Source organism: Gobio gobio (genome assembly GCF_949357685.1).
Source record: "Gobio gobio genome assembly, chromosome: 20".
NCBI lineage: Eukaryota > Metazoa > Chordata > Actinopteri > Cypriniformes > Gobionidae > Gobio > Gobio gobio.
Genome location: NC_137113.1, coordinates 24,003,731 through 24,025,912, shown reverse-complemented (window position 1 = coordinate 24,025,912; position 22,182 = coordinate 24,003,731). Strand labels below are relative to the sequence as shown.

General features: G+C 38.0%; 1 protein-coding gene across 1 annotated transcript in view; it reads left to right on the top strand.

Annotated features, from left to right (window-relative positions):
- The window catches only part of wnt3 (wingless-type MMTV integration site family, member 3), a gene marked incomplete at its 5' end in the record, with an annotated part of 36,394 nt that overhangs the window by 427 nt on the left and 13,785 nt on the right, over positions 1-22,182 (top strand). The window contains one exon of the mRNA XM_079801544.1: positions 20,165-20,406. Within this exon, the coding sequence (XP_079657670.1) occupies positions 20,165-20,406 (242 nt within the window). The remainder of the gene's footprint in view (positions 1-20,164; positions 20,407-22,182) is intronic.

Below are 22,182 nucleotides of genomic sequence, written 5' to 3'. Positions count from 1 at the left end.
TATTGTTGTCTTCGCTAATAGCCTCAGCACTCCAGCCGTGTTAGGAGTGTTAATTGGGGCATTAGTGTGGATGTCCCTTGGCTTGGGTCTTAATAAATTCATTGGGGTTTAACCCTACGTTTCATTACACTATAAACCTGAAGCGGCGTTGAACACTGATTTCTCTCTAAAAACGTTGTGTTGCGTATTATTATAATCCTATTTGTGATTTCAAAAACAATGACTGCCTGTTCAATAAGCAACTTTCCAAACAAAATAAGTATAGCCTTAAATATAAGATATCCCGTTAATTTTCGAAACCTTTATTATTAAACATTGAGATTAACCAAAATTCTTCATCAATGTTGAGTTCAGTCATACTCAACAAATTAACTACTTTAATCCTGCAGAAATTGATATTATTAAAATATTGAATATTACAGAAATACATAATGTATATGCATTTCCATTTGTTCAAATGATATCATTCCGACTTGACTACTGTTAAAGTACTTATGTTCAGTAGATTTCGCTACATTCTGCAGGGATCATATTTACCTCCGAATGGTGCTGATATGTCATAGTTCCACTAATTACCCCATCCTCGAAATGCCACTGACCTCACAGGGTTCTCTTGTAACATGAGTCTTTTTGCAAAAATATTTGTGTAGGCGTACGACAAAAGCCCCCCTGGCTCATGATACAATACTTGTCAGAACTAATGTGCTTTAGTAGTCCCAGTTAGCATGTGGTCCCCGCTGCACTCTCGTTCCAAACCACCAGCATCTTCTGGTTTCGTTTATGGAGCGAGGGTTGCCAAACATGCAGTCGCACTCATATGCTTACACACACAAAGGCCACGGGGCTGAAGCATTATTATTTGCGTGGTGCCACCAGACGAAACTGACAAAGGGCAAACGAGTCTCGAGTCATTGACCTGCATCTGTTTCTTCTAACTGACGGTGTAAGATTCACCCACTGACAATGCATAACCTCTTTGATTTAAGTCAATTTAACGTTGAGGGGAGAGAAAATGAGAGCGTGAGAAAGAAAGTGATGCATGGCTACAGGTAAATGCGTAGATGCGTCATCATTACTTGTCTTCTACCTGGAGGAGTCTCAATGGCATCAGTGAACCTGCTGTGGTCCTAAATACACAGAAGTGGATTCATGGAAAATATGTATGTAGCAGGTGAAATATCTCTACTAAGTGATTCAAAATGCCCATATTTTTTATTCATACCTCACATTCATGTGATTTTATTTGATGCAGCCATACATTTGTCATTTTATTCCAAAAATTATAATATATTAATATGTAACAAAATAATTATTACTATCATAATGTAAATCAACCTGATTTTTTTTATATTTATATTCTCATAGTGAGAATTTATTCCATCCTGGTAGATCCTCTCCTTTTAATCCCTTCACATCTGAATGGACTTTAAATCTGTGATGAACAGTGTTGCAATAATCAGGCCAATTTCTTCCCTAATCTGTTTCAGCAGCTTACCAGGCCGCTAATATCTGACTTTATCCTCTCAAGATGAACTAATTAAGCTCAGTCTTAAGCGGGGAGAGCTATTGAAAGCGATCAGCCTGTCTAGCTTTGTTCAATTTCACATGCATTGCAGATGATGAGCAGGAAAATACCAAATACCAGACAGAAAGGAACAAGGTATTTGTGGCTTCTTCCCACAACAACACCGCAAAGCCACCATCCGTTCGGATCCAGCTGGCTGTTTGTGCCGCCATTCATCTGTTATCTATCAAAACTTCAGCTCGGTTACAACACAACAGCTCAGAAGAGGCCTGACCTCAGATGATCAAGTCACGGCTTGACCTGGAAACACTTTTCAGTAGCTCTTATTATCTGAAGTACCTGTCAAAACAGTGGAAGTTAAATGTGCAAAAAAAAAAAAAAAATCGTTTAGTGTGTATCGTTTAAAAATATATTCAAATTAATGAAATGATTTATATTTGCTGAGAAATCATATAATTTGAGATTAATCGTTCCATTCGGCGCGCAATCAAAGATCTAATAAAGTTGCCAAATAGCAGAGCAAACTTTTTTAATATACATATAATATGGATTCAAGCTGCTCTTATTGTTATTGCAACAAAGCCTATGCGGATTTAAGGACATATAGGCTTTCATTCTTAGTTCTCAAAAAGAAAGAGCCCTTTCAGACGGAAACATACACAAACACTTTACATAAAACTCTAATTCTGAATTAATTAAAATTGAGAAAAGTCTCTTTTTTTGGAGAGAGAGAATGGGCATGAAGGAGACAGCATCGGGAGGCCAGTGAGCATTCTGACCTGCTCTGGTCTCCTGCTGGCTTCAATGGGACTTGACTCATCTCTGCGAGAGAGGAATGCCATTATACACCCTTCATACCAAACCCCCCCTGCATGTCAGCCGGTGTCACTGCTTTAATGATACCGCAGGAAAATCCACCAGCTGCAATTCAGTGTGAAAAGATCAAGGATGTTCGGGGATAATGGGGGCCACTTAGGAAAAGGAGGGTGAAACAGATAGCCCGGTCAGAAGAGATTTACTTTTCAATTGTATTGGTTCAATATCAGTAGCAAATCCAATAGCAATAGTTTTGAGGCGAAGCAGTCTCATACACTCTTTGAAGAAAAGGTTCTATATCTTAAAGGCTTCTGTCAGGTGCTTTTTATATAGGGGTCATTACATAGGATCATATTTTGGAATTAGTTTTGTTTTATTTTGATTGAATTAAACAGCTTGTATACTTTATTACTAGAAAAAAATGAAAAAATCTTGAAAGTATTATGCAATCATTTAAGACATTCCTCCTTATACAGAATTTTTTTGGCATTAAGTGTTCTTTAAAATTGAGTCAAGAACCATAGGGTTCTATAAAGAACACTAAACCTTTTGTGTACCTTGAGTGTAGGTTTATTTTTTAGGTACATTGAAAAAATGTTGGTGTAGATTTATTTTGAAACAATTTTCACAAATAATTGAATAATAACATTCAATTAAATGTGAAAATTTGAAGTAGAAAGCTTTTTTCTGTTGCAAAACGTACTCTAATAACCTTTACAAAATATTTACAAATAAATATTTAGTAAAACTTTATTTTACATTGTCCTTGTTACACGTTACAACTGTAGTAATAACTATAAATTATGCATAATTACATGCAACTAACCCTAATCCAAACTCCAATCCTAATACTAACCCTATAGTAAGTACATGTTGTTAATTATTATTACACAGTAATAACACTCAAATGCACAAAAATAACATAAAATAATAGTGCTAAAAGCCATCTAATTCCATTTAAATCACAATTTTTGTCCCATACTTGTTGACTCCGTCTATTGGGGAATCTCATTGGTCCAAAATTCTGCCCTGTATATAAAATGGTATGCAGATTACCTGATATTTTGTCATGTTGCAGTTTCAGCAATTTGCTATTTGCTTGTTTGGGCACAGGGAGAGGTTTAATATGACTGACAGCCATGCACAGAGGTGCCTTATTAACCTTATTATCTGGATTAAGAAGAGGAACGCACAGTTACTCTCATTCAGGGTTCGATGATGAATGGGTATGGACTACACCTGTGTTCTCCAGATCATCCAGACCACCTGATGTTATCTCTGGAGTCATCCAATCACACACACGCACACACAAACTTTAAATAGTGACCGTGGACGAGACGGATAAAGATGGCTGGTGTGTGTCTGCGTGAGTGAGAAAAAAAAGTGGTGAGAGGTTTCTTTAAAGGGATAGTTCACCCCAAAAAAAATTAAAATTCTGTCATCATTTACTCACCCTCATTTCATTCCGAATGACTTTCTTCCATGGAACAGAAAAGGAGAATTTCTGAAGAATGAATCATTCAGGCCAGCCTTGTGAATTAGATCAACAGATTCATTGAAAAGATCCAATTGAAGAATGATTCTCTCTCATAATTATGTTTTTAGAAGAAACATGGTTAAAAATATCAATTGCCAATTTTAACAATAAAAGCGCATTACTATCTGCCCAGTCTGTAGCTACCACATTATGACATTTGGCTAATGTTTGGTCAGGCTTCTGAATGGAATTGGAAAAACCGTCTTGGCTCTGGTGAAAACCAAACTTCTACGTCCATCTCAGTTCACTCAGAAGGGCTTTAGGGAGTTGTGTAATACATTACAACTTTAATCAAAAGTGTCAGCTCGCTTACGTAGGAGTGCCGGTGGAGTCAAAGTTGTTAGCGCCTTCTAGCTCACTGACAGCTCCGCTAGTTGAACAGTGACAGGCGGCAGCTCCCGGAGACAGAGCCCCGAAGCCATACGTCACAGTAGTTTCCGCAGCACAAGGCCAGCAGTCTCAAAACTGAGGTTCAGGCCAGGGCAGAGTTTATGACAACAGAAGTTATCACACTGTCCTTCGCTTCGAACACCGCACCAATAGTAGTACAAAAGTATGAACTGGTAGTTGTGTTTTGCTATGTGGTAGCAGTCTGGTCATTAACAACAAACAAGCTACAAGTAGATGTAACCAGCTTCAGGAAGTCTAGCTGGTTTTTGGAACATGGTGCCAGGTTGAGTAGCCAATGATCAGCTTGGACAAGCTAGAAACGAACCATGTTTCATAACAGGAGCTTAAGATGGATTTCAGGGGCATTTACAGTATGATGTATTTTATTCAACGCAAAAATAATAATGCAAGCATCCTAAACTATTCCTCTTAAAACTGTATTTTGGCAGCAAAGTGAAGATGGAAAAATGTTCAGCAATCTAGTCCTAAATAACCAAGGCTAAACTAACAGTGTTGGGGAAAGTTGCTTTTAAAAGTAATGTGTTATTATATTGCATTACTCCATAAAAAAAAGTAACGAATTGCACTACTTAGTTACTTTTTCTCACCTGGGCTGGGTTTGCTTGTTTGTTTTTATAATAACAGAAAAACAAAAGCTCTATTTTTGGCAAATGTAAAGGCCCTTTCAAACCAAAGGTGAAATGAATAAGCCTCAGGCTGAAGGAAATGCAAATACACGTCTGTACAGAGGACGCAGCTCAAACAAATCTTTCAACTGTGCTGCCATTCTGCATTGTAGAAGAATAGGACACAGGATATGAACATTCAACACTTACTTGAGCAATAAAAACAAAAAAATTAAACAAATGTAATGTTAAAATTAAGAGGGTTTTTTTCCGGATCAGTGTTTGTGTTGGGAAGCCCTGTCCCCTGTGATATCTCACTAGTCCAAATCCAAATAAGCTTTACATATCTTTATTGAAAGGTTTAAACAATGTTTTTCGTGCTTGTTCGATGAACCATAAACAATTAAAGCTAGGGTAGGTAATTTCAGCGAGGCTAGCAATAGCAAGCTAGCTTTGAAAGCATACGATCCCACCCTAAGATCCAAGATTCTGCAAAGCATCATGATATGAGAGACGGTGTTAAATTATCATGTCTCAAAGCACGTAACATTACAATAATAAAACTTAGAACTTACAGAGCTCTGACTTATACCACCTGACTGCTGCAGATTCATTTCGGCATTGATAGTGTTGACATAGAAATGTCTCCATGTAGCTCCATGTAGAACGTCACGGGTTGTCATCTCACATTTACGGTTACAATTACGGTACCATTAACACAGGATAAGATCGTTGTTTTGGTTCAGGAGGAACTGTAAAAGGTGCTCTCAAAGGTGTTTGTGGTGCTCTGTGACTGTCTGTCTAGATCTCTGAACACGAGCGGCGCAATGCGATGCGACGCAACAAAAGAGAATATAACCCATTATAATCAAGGGTTGGGTATCGTTTGGGTTTTCTACAATACCAGTGCCAAACCGATACTTTTAAAACGGTACCGGTGCCCAAACAGTGCCTGAACCGATACTTTTAATTTTTTTTAAAAGCCACAAAACGAGGTGGATGAGATTAAAGAATGACTTTTTATTTAATTATTATTTAAATTGAACAATTTATTAAAAGTTTAAAAGTATACTTATAAATATATAAATATAAATAAATACAAAACACAATTTACTCAACAAATTCACAGTAAAACCTAAGCCACCTAACCCAACTACAATAGGCCTAATTTAAAACTAAATAACAGTTACAGTACTAATAACAGCAAAGTAGTTGGTATTCTTGGTATGCTACAAACCAGCTTCAAGGTTCAGCATTATTTTGCAGAAATATGACCATATCCTCTGGCTAAATATTTTAGAATGCATCGCCTTATTGTTTCCATGGCGACGCATCATGCTTCTCACATGACACACAGCTGCCACAATAGCGCCTACATCCTACAATATCCTACAATACAGCTCATCTGTATCTGGTTTATTTTGTTTTTTCTTTTTTATTCAACATATTCACATCACAAACTTGTTAACAATGTCATGAACTATCTGATATTCTGATTTTCAAATATGTGTAAGTGAATGTGTGTTAGTTGATCTGTAATGTGCAATGGGCGCATGTTAGTTTTCACCTCAGAGATTCGGATCTGTCGGATTTAATACACGTATATTCATCCACGTCTCACAAAATACATGAAAATAAGTGACCGCTGAACTGGGAGAAGAATAGAGTAAACTATATAGTTACTATGTAATGTATCTGATATGAATAAAACACGTAACGTTAGTCAAATTATAATATGTCTGAAAGGATTGTTATTGCCGCTTCCATAGACATCAGTGTGTATTTTTTGCTAGTAACGTTACGTGCTTATGAGCATTTAAATGTCTGAAACCTAAAATAAACATTATGTGGTTGAAAACACTGAATAGTTGTGATATGTGACGAACGCCGAGCGCGTCTGTCTCTGGCTCGGCGCCAGCCAAAGCGCAAAAGCACGTTTCAATTTTATTGGCACTGAAATCTGCGTTCTGATTCGGACCGGTTACACACCGGGTTTCAGTACCCAACCCTATTAATCAGTGATGTTGTCTACACTGAATGTGGCGCGGCACGACAAATGAAGTACCCGAAGTACTCGCAATACTTCTCATAGAGAGGACAAATGGATTTGCAATGGTCGCTTTGCCGCGGCCAGTGTAGACCGCTTCTAGCGGTCGCATCCAGTGAAGACATGGTGTTACTGAACGCGCTGATGACGTGTGTTGTCTGTGCGAGTAGGGTGCTCAGAGGTATGGAAATAAATATGTTGACAAGCAGCTTAGGACATCCTATCATTGCATTCGGACCGAATGCAATGACAGGATGAAAATTTTTTGGTCCTGAGACTTCCACAGAATATATACAGTACATGTTTTATAATTTAAACCTCTTCTGTTATTGATTGCTATCAGGATGTGAAGAAAGTTTCAACCAGTATAACAAAAAGTGTCTACCCTACCTTAAATGCACATGCACCTATGGAACAGAACTTAGGACACTAACAGTTTACAGGTGGTAAATGATTAAAGTCACAGTTACAATAACTTAGGACATTAAAGAGACATTTCTACTGACTCTGAGGGTGTATAGTTTCACACTTGTAGTTTGGTTTGCTTGGTTCGTTTGGTCCGGAACCAGAAGATACCATACCTAAAAGTATATAGGGATACGTTCACTACCTGATTGGTTGGCTATTATGACGTATTGCCTATTTTGAGACAAACTTACCGAACATCCAAAACTGTGTTGCGGTGTGCTGCTGGGATAAATGCTTCATTGTATGTGCATAGCATGTTATCAGCTGGTCAAAATACCATCACATGCAGGCTAAGAGCTTATAAAATGTGTAAAGGAGTCAAAACAGCTCTGCTGATCTCCAGATCTGCTGCGTGGAGACGCAGTTCTGATGCCTGTTTAACTTCACGACCATGATGAGAAAAAAAACATGCGTGAGCATTCTGTCCTTCCTGTTTTTGGTCAGTTTACATGTCTTTGGTCTGTGTTGCATTCATATATCATTCAAACCGCACCAGAGTTCATTTAGAAGCGGAGACCTATCTTTTCAGCGGACTCTTGTTTGGTACGCATCGGGGTTCGCACGGCAGTGTTCATACATGTTTAAATGAACCACACTAACAGAGCAATCGCACCAGGGTTCGTTTTATTTGAACCAAACATGCCAAGTGTGAACATACCCTGAAAAAAAAACAGGACAAAGATGCCCAGGGTCCCTGATCACCTGTGTGAACATGCCAACATCCTGCTGCAGGGAGGCATGAGGACTGCAGATGTGGCCAGAGCAATAAACTACAATGTCTGTAATGTAAGATGCTTAAGACGGTGCTACGGTGAGACAGGAAGAACAGCTGATCGTCCTTGTAGTGCCGAACCACGTCTAAACTACGTCCCCCCAGATGTGTTTGAGAACTTGCAAGTACCTTGGTGGAAGAGTGGAGTAACATCTCACAGCAAGAACTGGAACTGATAAGATGCACTGTAGAACTTAAAGCAGCTAGTGGACACATCAGATGTAAAACTGCTACTTACTAACCCCCACTCTGTTGAGGGATTATTCATTATTCCATTTCTGTTCATCAAATGTCTGTAAAATTTGTTTAGTTTGTCTCAATTGTTGAATATTTTTATGTTCATACAAATATTTACCCGTTAAAAAAACAGTTGAAAGTGAGAGATGTTTCTTTTTTCGCTGAGTTTACAAGGTAGAGAACGTTCAAGGTAGAGAACGTTTCCTAATTTAAAAACGTCTGGGCCACTCTCGTAACACTTTTTTCCCTTTTTTTTTTTTGACCACTTACATCAAGGTAGCCTGGATGCCAGCCGAATTTAGCCCCGCCCACAAAAATTTTTGCTCGGGCAATTCAGTCTGGACTCGCTCCATAGAGGAGGAATTATGCCCGAACAGAAACTGTTCGGACCAATGAAATTGTCAGGGCGGGCTTTAGACGATGATGGACAGATGATCAACAGTAACGTAATCATCCACGTCATCGAAGGCTCTTGGGTTGAATTTGCTCTTATCCTAAACTGAGAACTTGTTCGTATATGCATTCACCTTTACTATTTCTCTCAGAAACGATGATCGTGTTGGTAAGTACTCTGTGTATCCTTAAATTATTTTATTACTGGCAAAGATCATTTACACTCATCTTTTTCGTGTAACGTTACTTAATCCAGCGTGCGTGCAGACAGGGTTTCCAAGTGTTTTTGCAATGTCGCGCACAATTGCTACTCAAAACTATAGCCCAAAACTATAACTTTCTGGGGGGTTCTCCGGAAAAAAATGGCGTTTGGTTGGCAAAATATGTTATTTTGGCAAGGTTGCCTGCTAAAATTCGCATTCCTGGGTTTATATAATCACATAATTGGGGTCGCTTCAACCCGCGGACATGGAGAAAAACACGGACTTGGTAACAGTGCAGTTGAGTTCTGTTGACATTTGACAACTAACGTTACGCGTCGCTCCGTTGCTCTGATTGGTTGTGGGTCTATCCAATTGAGGTCTTTCCTGGCTCGGTTGAAACACGCCCCATAATCAAAGCTCAATGGAGCGGTACCAGACTCATTTTCTGACTAGAATTGAGTATGGCCACGCCAGGCTAACATCAAGGGTCTCCAAACTCGGTCCTGGGAGCTAGACACTGTCCTGCAGAGTCTAGCTCCAACCCCAAATAAACGCACCTGAACCAGCTAATCAGTGTCTTACAAGGCCTTTGTAAAACACTAATAACCTGGTTCAGGTGTGTTTAATTGGGGGTTGGAGCTTAACTCTGCAGGACAGTGGCCCTACAAAACTGAGTTTGGAGACCCCTGACTTAAAGTCATAGAAACAGGTCTTATTTCTCACAAAATCTACAGTATTTATTTGTATTTACAGTATTTATATATTCTACAAAATATTTGAAAAACATTTCAGGAACTATACTGCTATGTTATACAAAGTTCACAGCATTGTACTGTAAACACATTATCCTACAAGTAACATTCAATAGGTTATAAGACAAACATTGCTTCAATAACATGTCTAAGCAGTTAGCAAGTATAGCCTTAGCCAAAGAGGAGCTAATTTATTTGTAAACCTCAGTACGGAGACTGTTGGCTTATAGCTCTACTGTCTGGAAGCTGTTGTGACTTATGTGTCCACAGTCATATATCATGGTTTTATTTGAATTAGGCCTACTTTCACATGCTTGTAACTACTACCTGTTGTCCTCTCAGTGTGCTTCTCAAGTTAGCTATGTAGCTAGCATTTGCAGCTTGCAGTTGATTCTGCTCACAAAGTGTGCTGAAAAACATTACTCCCAATTCACTGAAATAAACAACATAAAATAACATCTGTTATTCTATCGTTATATTAGGCAATGGGGCTAAAAGAATTTAACAGAAACAGACACCCAACAACGCATTAATCAATGACAATGACACATTTGCAGCAGTGTGTTGTTGTGTTCTGGTGCACCGCCGCTTACTAGGATACGTGGGGTGTGATTAAGGACAGAGCAGAAAAGAGATAGAAAACAGGTTTGAACATTTTCAAGGGTAACTTTTTTTTTAATCTGAAAAGCCCAGAGCCGTTGAAATGCCAATCAAAATTGTGGCGGGAAAAAACCCAAACTGTTGACGGAGCTTGTGTTCCTGTTCTGACAGAATGAATGAGGAAAAGCCCCATCCTCAGGCTAACAACTCTCTTTATCTTTCTTTCTTTCTTTTTCTTTCTTTCTTTCTTTCTTTCTTTTTCTCTCTCTCAAGGTTTTTTTAAGCTAGTGGAAAATGAGCTCAAGTCATAATAAGGCAACAGACCAAAATTAAAGCAGCATATAATTAAACTGAAATAGATACAACTTGGAATATTTGATAAAATTCCAAATATGATTCTGAAAATTCAAGTGATACTTTCCATAAATACTGTAATGTTCCACACGTCTCTGAAATGGAGAATATACTGTATGGTCAACTTGTATTGCCCAATGGGAAATTGTAAATTAATCAACTGTAGACTATATTACTGACATTTAAATTAGAGGCATTTGTTAAATTACACAAATGTTCCATCATTCAATAGAGGAATTGATTATGACAGGGTGATTCTCTCTCTAATCCTTCTCCTCCCCATTTCTCTCTCTCTCTCTCTCTCTCTCTCCGAGCCTCTCTTCGGTCATCCAGCCTAAGGCACACATGCTTTCCATACATTTGACACAAAAAGGTATGTGTTATTTTCCAAAAATCTCCTACTCCCTGTCTTAAAATGTCAAGGATGAGTTGAGGAAGGGCAGAGATTCATACCTAATAATACAGATGATCTTTAAAAGTGCTGTTGATCTTGACCGACGTTTGGGATTTGAATAAGCCATGACTTTAATCTCTTGTTGAGAAGTCAAAGTAGTGATGGAGCTCAAGCTGCTCAGACAGGCATAGATACTTTATGGGAGTGATCACTAAAGTGATATACATCTAAGGTGTGATGAGACATGAGAGTGTACTAACTTAATTGTTAAAGCGTTATATTCGAGCGGCCTAAATGTCAAGATCTCTCATATAAAACGCACCTCAGTGTATCTCCAAGCAGCTCTCCAAAGGAGCAATAGCTGGACAGGAATGTGTGGTGAATGTTCCCTGACCTGTCTGGGGCCTGGGGTAGCAGGCCAAAGCTGTGGCCTTGTAATGAACTCAAACACAGCTTTAACAAGGCATCAACCTCAAGAGCTCCAGGGGTCGGATGTCACAAACTCACAAGTTCAAAGAGTTTCTTATTTCTTCTGCCTCTGGACAAAAACAGAACACTCAGCAGTGTGCTCATAGACAGGTGCCTCATCTCCCACTAATTTTAGAGAAGATGGTGAATGCATGAGACCTGAAAAACATTTGGAGAATGACAATAAGATATGCTTTGTCTAGTACTGAGCCCTGCATATGACGTGGAGAACCAAAATATGTATATCATGCCCATGAATGAACCATTCGTTCCCACAACACTGTAAAAAATGTCAACCTATTTCAACTTTAAAACTTAAGTTCAGTTGCTGCCTTAACTTAAAAATTTAAGTCATTCAACTAACTACAATTTCAATTAAACTGACTTACAATTTTGAGTTGAATCTTGTATACTGTAACTTAAATTAAAAAGTTGAAATTGCTTATTTTGATGAGTTAAAGTAACTTAAAAACATTGTCATAACTTATTGATCCTATAATTTTTTACAGTGAACTTACTTATACATCAGCACATTTTACTAATTCATTCCCTTGTTTTAAGTAAATTGTGTGCAGGTTATAATAATCAATTCCCTTGTTTTACTAAAACGTGGCCATGTTGCAATAATTCGTTCCATTGTTTTAGTCGTGGGAACAAATTCTTAATTCGTGGCCACAACTTTAGTAAAAAATTTGTAAATCATGGGCACGATTTACTAAAACGAGCCTGATTCTTAATCCGTGGCCACGATATATATATATATATATATATATATATTTTGTATATGCCATGTGCGGTGCGGGACTTTTTTGCTTTTTTGCGGGGAAATTTTGCAAAATGGCCTAGTTGCTCTTTTCCATGCAAATACAATGGATAGGAACTTCAGAAGACTTATAGCACATGAATCATATTAGCTAATTTTCCACAAGAAACACAATAATCTTAACTGCGATGACCACATTACTCAGTGAGTTCCCAATAATCAAATCAGTCTGATTTACAAACTATTCATTCAGACCAGTTTTATAAACAGGGTCGACTGATTAATCCAAAAGAAAGGTTTATTCATGAATCAGTGGCTAGTTGCATAAACTGCTTAGTCTTTAAAGTTTGTCATCTATTTTTTTTTTTTTTTTTTGAGAGTGGTCATTACTTTTTTTCATTAAGTCCTCATGTAATCAAAAATATCACTTATTATTTTTTATTGAATATTGCAGTATGTATCATAGATCATTTATCCGTGCACTTTTAAAAAATCCATATGTCCTTAATCTTTAATCAAAGTAACTTCCTTTCGCTTTTGCAATGACATCTCTTCTCTGATGACGTTTACTGGCACGAGGACGGGATAGTCAAGTCAAGTCACCTTTATATATATATCACTTTTTACAATGCCGATTGTTTCAAAACAGCTGCACAGTGTTAGACAGGAAAATAATGCAACAGAATTTGATTCGGCTGTACAGGCGCTCTGGAGAAAACGGTGATGTTATCCAGCTAATTTCAATTATCATAGTGACAATGCGGGCAGATCAGTAATTTAGTTGAAATTTTTTTTGAATATTTAGTTCGAATATTTAGAAATTTTGTGTCCCCAACTGAGTAAGCCAAAGGCGACAGTGGCAAAGAACCAAAACTCCATCAGGAGGTTTTAATGGAGAAAAATAAACCTTGGGAGAAACCAGGCTGAGCCAGGGTGCCAGTTCTCCTCTGGTCTCCATCATGCCGTGTCGGTAAGGCAATTATTAGATAGGGATATTCAAAAGGTCGGAGTCATTACGTTGGAGACGGTATATTGGGATGCCGTGTCGATAAGGCAATTATTAGATAGGAATATTAGAAAAAAGATTGCAGTCATCACGCCGGGGACGGGTTTATTGAGCATGCCGTGTCGATGAGGCAATTTCAGGGGGGAGTCTAATTTACACGTTCTCTGCAGACACTTCAGGGATGCATTGGTCATGTCTGGGCACAGGTCTACCATCTGATCTGGAAACGGCCCGGATCCGGCTGACTGCAGTTAACCTCGGGATAAACAGAGAGACTAACATTAGCGTAGATGCCATTCTTTTTATGATGTAACGAGTACATCAGGTTTTATGGGAAGTGTTCCCGGTTCCGGCTGACCTAGTTAATGCAGCCTAAGAATCATTTAACTGATTTGAATAATATAAACTAAAAATGAGCCTGTCAGCCTGTCACTCACATGACATCACAGCAATAGCAAACCACAATGATCCAATCAGTTCCTGATGGACAAAATCAAGTCCCGCCCTGCATTTTTTCTTGTTCGAGAAGCGGTTTCACTCAGATATACATCACAATATGAAGAAAAGACTATTGCAACTTCCGTTTCATGCCAACTTTAAGTCAATTACATAAAAAAGTAGACTGGCTTAAACTGAATCTAAAAAGTAAAATAAAAAGGACTGATTACCACTTAACATCTAGTTGGTCTGACTAGTTTTTAAGACACATTCTTAAACATAGTGGCTATGTATTGCAAGTGGCCACAGGTATCGTTACTTCACTCAAACAATGCCAAGGAAAGCCAGGGCAAACTATTTTTAGTAAATAATGACTTGAATTTCAGTTTGTTCCTCACACAAAACTGTTGTGTGGCTTCTAAAGACTTCAAATATGGTAAACGTGGCACATACAGTCTACCTATTATGGTTTTTTGATCATTTTGAAACTTGACAACTCACGTCCTCATTCACTTCCATTATATTGAACAGATTTTCAAAAGATTTAAAGAGATAGTTCACCCAAAATTGAAAATTCTGTCATCATTTATTCAGCCTCAAGTTATTCCAAACCTGAATGACTGATTATTTTTCGAAACACAAATGAAGATATTTTTAATGAAATCTGAGAGATTTCTGTCCCTCCATTGAAAGTCCATTCCACCAAAACTTTGACGCTTCAAAACATTAAAGTAATCATATTATTATTCACAAATAAACTTTGATCTACTTGTTTGCATAGAGCACATCAAATATGGTAACGGGAGGCACAAATATGCTTGCTCGATGCGTGAGAACCAGTAAGGCATGTTCTCGCGTCATACAAGTATGTTTGCGCTTCCATTTACCACATATGATGTGCTCTATGTATGTGCGCTGGTCAATGCATTGTAAGAAAAAATGGTAGAAAAACATAAAAATTACTGGTAATTTTCTGCCAAGACATTATACATTAAGTTTCTGGACATTTCCTTTAACTCTAAAACACAACACAATGCAATGGATAATTCAAAATATGGGGGAAACACTTATTAAAAATCAATACAGAAAATTCCTTAATACTAACAAACTACATAGATTCCTATTTTAGTCTTTATAATGTGCATAAGAGCCTACATTAAATGTAAAAACTATTTTATTTATTATTTTAACAACCCCAGTCTTAGTTCACTTCACATAATACTGAAAAAGATTTTCAAGAGGCTTAATGTTTGGGTGAGTATCCCTTTAATCTTTAGCCAATGGCAAAAAAAACATTTCTCTGTTTTGTGTAGAGAGGAATTCCCTCACTTCATAATCCTCGTAGCTGTGATTTGCAATGGCCCATTAATGCTTGCGTCATTATTTTCATCTTGCGCTGCAGTCACCACCCACCCAGCAGCACGGAAAGTGAGCGAGAACACCTGAAGGCTAGAGGAGGCCCTAAACCTGCTCAGACAAGCACCTGCTAGACCCTAAAGCTTCACTGTGTCTCCTTGCAGTAGCAGATTCCAGCAGACAAATTAGCAACTCATATCAACCCTGTGTTTGTTTTCCCCATTCGGTTGTGTCGCCGCACCCTTCTTTCCTCAAAACGGTTTTGGTGTGTATTTAAGCGTTTGCGATCCCTCTACACTGACTCGTTCCTCTTCTCATCCACTTCAGAGTCAATGGTGCATATCACAACCAAAAAAAAACACAGGATGTGAAGCATGCGATGAAAGCACGCTCAGGTCTTTAAAGCATGCGGTTTCGTAATTAACTAAATCAAAACACATCCACATCTAATTAGGAGTCTCTACCTGATACATCGACACTGTAGAGGGCCGAGAAAAGCTGATCCACCATTCAGCACGACACGCACACACCAACACACTAATCATCCACATGGGTGAGAGATTAATGGACAGTTACACTGCAAGCAAATGTGTAATTATGCCACTTACTCACTCAGCAAACATAGCAGAAAACAGGCTCTGCTTCCAGTAAGTTCCTATGTAAGGGGCTGGGGTTTCTGTCAAACACTTAAAAAAATAATAATCTAAACTGATAGGAATAATGCATGGTGGAGTAAATGAATGACATCGACATACTATAAAAATGTCATGGCTTCTTGGATGGAAAACAGTGGAGCTTACGGTAATAAATACAGGCAAAGGAAAACTAGATTCACGGCTCTTCCTTCAAGTGAAAGTTCACCTAAAAAAAAGAAAATTCTGTCATCATTTACTCACCCTCATGTCATTCCAATACAGTGTGATCCTTCCTTCCAATTGTTTTTGTTTTTTGTCCATTCAATGAGGTCCAAATGTTGTTTTGGATCCTATTGACTTTCATTGTGTGGTCAAAAACATAATTTTTTGTGTCCCAGAGAAGAAACAAAGTCATAAAGGTTTGGAACGACATGAGGGTGAGTAAATTAAAAACTTTCTTTTTGGGGTGAATTATCCGAGTGATCGGTGGGGGTCAAAAATATTTAATTATATCAAAAATCAATCAAATTGTTTTATTGACTGTATGTTTATACTGAATCTGAATCTTCTTTAATTCATTTAATATACCAACAACAGTTTCTGGTGTTGCAAGCACCAGATCAGAAATACTGGAGGAAATATCTTAGACTGTGTGTGGCCTTTGACAAAAAAAAAGGTTGAGCACCACTGCTTTAAGGGATGTGTTTGACAATTTTCCATTGATTATGGTAGAATGGAATATTATATAACAGAGAGACATGTAATATTTCACCTACATACGGATCAGGCTTATGACGTCAACTCCATGACAAATTTGGCGGTGCCGTGACGCACCCATGTGATGCATCAAAGGCAGCGAGACAACGCAAGTTATCTCAACATAAGGCTCTCGGCTCCTCTGATACAAAGACTCACCTCTCACACCTCCTCTGATACCTGGCAGCCCGTTAACATCTCCCAGCTCTGTGTTCACGGTTTCACAAAACATCAAACGGAGAGAATGTACGACTGGAGCGAGGGAGGAGAGCAAAAGAAAAGCCGAGAAGCCTCTGAGGGGGATTTTCTCTCCTGACTTCAATGATGCGGCTTTTGTGTGTGAGGGGTGCAGCAGTACACTCATCTGTCAGAGAGATTGGCGCTGTGATAGGGTTGCACCCCGCGGGGGGCCTGAGGTCATCGTGAGCGGCTGATCTCTAATAGGTGTGATCCTCCACTGGCCCGAAGGGGGAACCAGGCAAACCTTTGGCCCACAAGACAGCGTCTATGCCAGCGCTGTCAGGCAGCATATCTCATCATAAAAGCATGGAATACTGTCTTTGCACACTAAGGGCAGCTGTATAACTTCACAGGGTCTGAAAAAAATACAAAAGATATATATTTGGCAGTGCAGAGTTCTTATATTGGGACCCCATTTATGATAAAGGGTCTTTTTAAGTGACGACTTGAAACTACCTTAAAGTCAGCATGAAATGAAAATACACCATGGCAATTCATAATTATTTTACGTTGTGGTAAATTGTTGGCTAATTCATATGATTCCGTACGATCTCATTTGTACGTTTTCGTACAATCTGCGCCCCAGTGTCGCTTATGTTAAGGGGAGGACCTTCATGATCACTTTTTTCTTATAATCATACATTTTCGTACAATTCACATTGTACAAATTCATACAAAATCGTAACATAGTTATGTTTTCGCATGAGATCATGTTGAATTCACCCTATTTTTTAAATGCAAGTTATTGATCGTACAGTGATTTGCAGATGAGCTTTAATGACATCCCATTCGGTTTAATATGGAGTTGGTATACCCTTTGCAGCTTCAACTCTTCAGGGAAGGCTTTCCACAAGGTTTAGGAGTGTGCTTTTGGGAATTTCTGACCATTCTTCTAGAAGCGCATTACAATCTAATCTGAGGTCAGGCACTGATGTTGGACGAGAAGGCCTGGCTCCCAGTCTCCGCTCTAATTAATCCCAAAGGTGTTCTATCATGTTGAGGTCAGGACTCTGTTCAGGCCAGTCAAGTTCCTCCACACCAAACTCGCTCATCCATGTCTTTATGGACCTTGCTTTGTGCACTGGTGTGCAGTCATGTTATTGTTGGGAGCATGAAATGGTCCAAAATGTCTTGATATGCTGAAGCATTAAGAGTTCCTTTCACTGGAACTAGAAGGGCCAAGCCCAACCCTTAAAAAACAACCCCACACCATAATCCCCCCTCCACCAAACTTTATACTTGGCACAATGCAGTCAGGCAAGTACCGTTCTCCTGGCAACCGTCAAACCCAGACTTGTCCATCGGATTCCCAGACAGAGAAGCGTGATTTGTCACTCCAGAGAAAAGTGCTCTAGAGTCCAGTGGCTTGCTTTACACCACTGCATCCAACGCTTTGCATTGCACTTGGTGATGTAAGGCTTGGATGCAGCTGCTCGGCCATTAAAACCCATTCCATGAAGCTCTCTACGCACTGTTCTTGAGCTAATCTGAAGGCCACACAAAGTTTGGAGGTCTGTAGCTATTGACTATTGGCTATTGAAAGTTGGCGAATTCGGAGCACTGTGCACCTCAGCATGCTCGGACCCCGCTCTGTGATTTTACGTGGCCTACCACTTCATGGCTGAGTTGCTGTTTTTCCCAATTACTTCCACTTTGTTATAATACCACTAACAGTTGACCGTAGAATATTTAGTAGGGAAATTTAGTAGGGAAATCGAAAGGATTTATTGCACAAGTGGCAACCTATTACCGTACCACGCTTGAATTCACTGACCTCCTGAGAGCGACCCATTCTTCCACAAATGTTTGTAGAAGCAGTCTGCATGCCTAGGTGCCATGGAAGTTATTGGAACACCTGAATTCAATGATTTGGAGGGGTGTTCCAATACTTTTTGGAAATATAGTGTATATTCTTACAGTTTATTTTTTTTACCTCAAAATTCTTAATTGACATGTCAAACACGACCTTCCAACAGACTTCTTCATCATTTTGACTACATAAACCTGCCCGTTTCTTACAATTAACAGCAAATTCAGACCTGTTCTTTCCAATCAATTACCAGTGCACAAAAACCCTCACCCTGTGTTTTTTTCTTTTTCGGTAATCTGTTTCACTCAGATGTGTCACAATACGGAAAAAAAGATACTTCCGTGCTACTTCTTGCTACTTCCATTTTATTCCGTTTTATTACGACTTTAATCATGAGGGGTCTCAAACGGCATATTGTTTTATAAATTGGTGGCCACAGAAATATCATAAAAGACGGCTGTTCAAAAGATAATCTGATTGTTAGTAAATCAAATAAAAAAAATGTCCGCTGTTCATTATCCAAGCTGTAGACTTTTTAAGGTTTGCAGGTACTTTTAAAGCATTAAAGAATGGCATTGGCTCATCCGATCAGAAGTTATAGTCTGAACTTTTGTATTATACATTTTTTAATTATCTTTACAGCGTGTGACATTAACAGATAAGGAGTCAGCGGGTTCAGAGCTTCATGCAGATATGTTTTATAGCATTGTCTGTGAGAAAATGAGGACAGAACTGCTAATAGATTCCTCTGCTGTACAACTGAATCTTTTCCAGACATTGACAGGATTTACAACACTGAATATTTGACTTATTACAGCTCCAGTCAGAGCGTGTGTGTTCTGCATATGTTACCGAACAGACGGATCACACGCAATTAAAAAATAAATAAATAAATGCAATAATCAGCAAAGGAGAGTAAGGGTTAACTTACACCTATTGTTAAAGTATCAAAACAAGGGCGTAATCACAATTGTGTGATGTTATTCTTATATTAGACAGAGAAAGATGGCAATAAAATAAATGATCAATGCAAAAGTACAACCGTATCTGGAATAACTAATAGATCGGGCCTGATTCCATGAAGTGTTCATGAAACCGTTGAGTTACTCACTGTTTGGAGCAGAAGGAAATCTCTGAGGAATCTGCTGTCAGCTCAGCTACTGCACACAACCACACACATGAATATACGTACAACAGCCAAATATCTAATGACACAGACACACACACAAAAAGATTTGGGTTAAAAACTGGATCGGCAAAGACATAAATATTCTAAGCTTTCGCTATTTTCCACACACAGAGAAAAAATCCACCTCTTGCAGGGGATATAACTGATAATCTATGAGATGGTATAATAACTATAATAATAACTGACTAGATCACTACTTTCCAACACTAACATTCAATCTACATATAATACTAAACTAACATGCAAACTATACAAACCATAATAATGGTGACAAAAAATACACATTAAGTAAAAGATTAGATTACGTAATCGCTCAGAGCAACTTTCCTCCAGTAACAGGCTTTTTCGTGTGTCCAGATGTGGCTGTAATCTTCACACTTGTGTTTCAGGTCCCTGGCCCTTGGGCAGCAGTACTCATCCATAGGATCACAACCCATCCTGTGTGGCTCCATACCTGGCTTGGTGCCAAAACAACTGCGCTTCTGCCGCAATTACATTGAGATCATGCCCAGTGTAGCGGAGGGAGTCAAACTGGGAATCCAGGAATGTCAGCACCAGTTCCGTGGCCGCAGGTGGAACTGCACCACCATCAAGGACAATCTAGCCATATTTGGACCAGTACTTGATAAAGGTATGGGTTAACAGAACACATCAGTCTATATAGTATTTAAATTGCCATTACAGAGAATAATAACACTTTCTACAGAGCAAAACTGCTTTTAGTCGAGGTGCTTTTAGTCTACTCCTAAAAGTTGTATAGCAGGCAAATCATGGTTTAGTGGAAAGTGAACTATTTAAAAATGCAGAATTTGTTAATTGTCCATTTTAATTAAAAAATATTGTTGATGAAAATATGAAGAGAAAAGTAATACCGCAAGACATTATTGGGCTCACAATGTTTTAAATAATGTAATCATAGTAAATAGAGGGTTACTCCACTTTAGCTGAAATTGTATAATTGTACAATTTACAACTACACAGACAGTAAAACAAAATCATATTGCATTCTAGTCGGAATGTGTAACAAACTGTTTTCATAACACACTACATGCAAGTCAATGTCCTAAAAAAATGTGGTAGTTCACTATTAGCTAATCAATAACTACTATTACCTCACAGAGTACTACTAAGAACTACTATATACAGGTTCATAATTAATGTATAAAGTATAATTAATTCTAAAATGAAGATAATGGTAAATGACTAGTAATGACTCAGGTATTATTAAATCCTTCAGAAGGAATTACTAGTTATTTGGATCAGTATTCTAAAGTGAAAAACATGGTAACTCTGTAGTAATTACTGAAGTCATTGTAAACTTTTGAATTCTTTGAAAGGTTTTCGATAGTAATGAGTCAAGTGTTACTACATACTTCTATAGGAATTACTAGCCATTTGGATCATTATTCTAAAGTTAAGATCATTACTTAAGTGTTACTATCCAAAACCTTACAAAAAACCCAAAAGCTTGCAATGACTTCAGTAATACTAGAGAGTTATTATGTTTTTCACTTTAGAATACTGCTCCAAATAATTAGTAATTCCTTTAGAGGGATGTAGTAACACTTTACTAATGGGTAACCATTGCCTTCACTTTAATTACTTATACATTATGCATTATTCATGTTAAAACCTGTATATAGTAGTTCTTAGTAGTCCTTTGGGAGTTACGAAAAAAAATTGTAGTTATTGATTATCTAATAGTGAACTACCATATTCAACTGAGCGCTATTACTTACTAACTTGTTAATCAGAGTTTCTTGTTAGTTAATAGTAGTTACTTGAGTGTTAATATTGCGTTACTCATTTGTTCCTGTGTAGTTATTCATTAATGACGGAACAGTATTCTAAAGTGTTACCAAATTCAGTAGCTAATATTACTATTAACAAAAAGTCATGATATGCTAGCTAAGGTTTTTTACCGGTTGTAATTCCCTTAAATATTTTGAGATAATCAAATTAATAAATGTTTATGCATTTTTTCAAAATGTTTAGTACCAAAAATAAGGTTTAGTCTGTCTTGTTTTTCAATTAAAAATTATATTTTCGTAAACCAAATTTGTTTGCCACTTCATGAATAATTATGTTATGAAGAAATATTCAATTGTCTTTAAGAACATTTTCATAAAAAGACAAAAACTATGACTAAAACATAAACCTGTATAAACACTTGCTGTTTCAATCGAAAACATGTCAACACAGAAAATATAACTGCTCAAGTAATTTCACGGCTCTTTAAGAAAAAAGTCCATGTAATGCGTAACATTTTCAATTTCCATGCACATCTTGCTATGAACATTTGATTGACATTACATTTGTTGGGTTTTCCCGAAATGTTCTGATACTCTAAATGCGAATGGTTCTGAAATATTGAGGTGACGGGGACAAGAATAACTTTACTTGACAA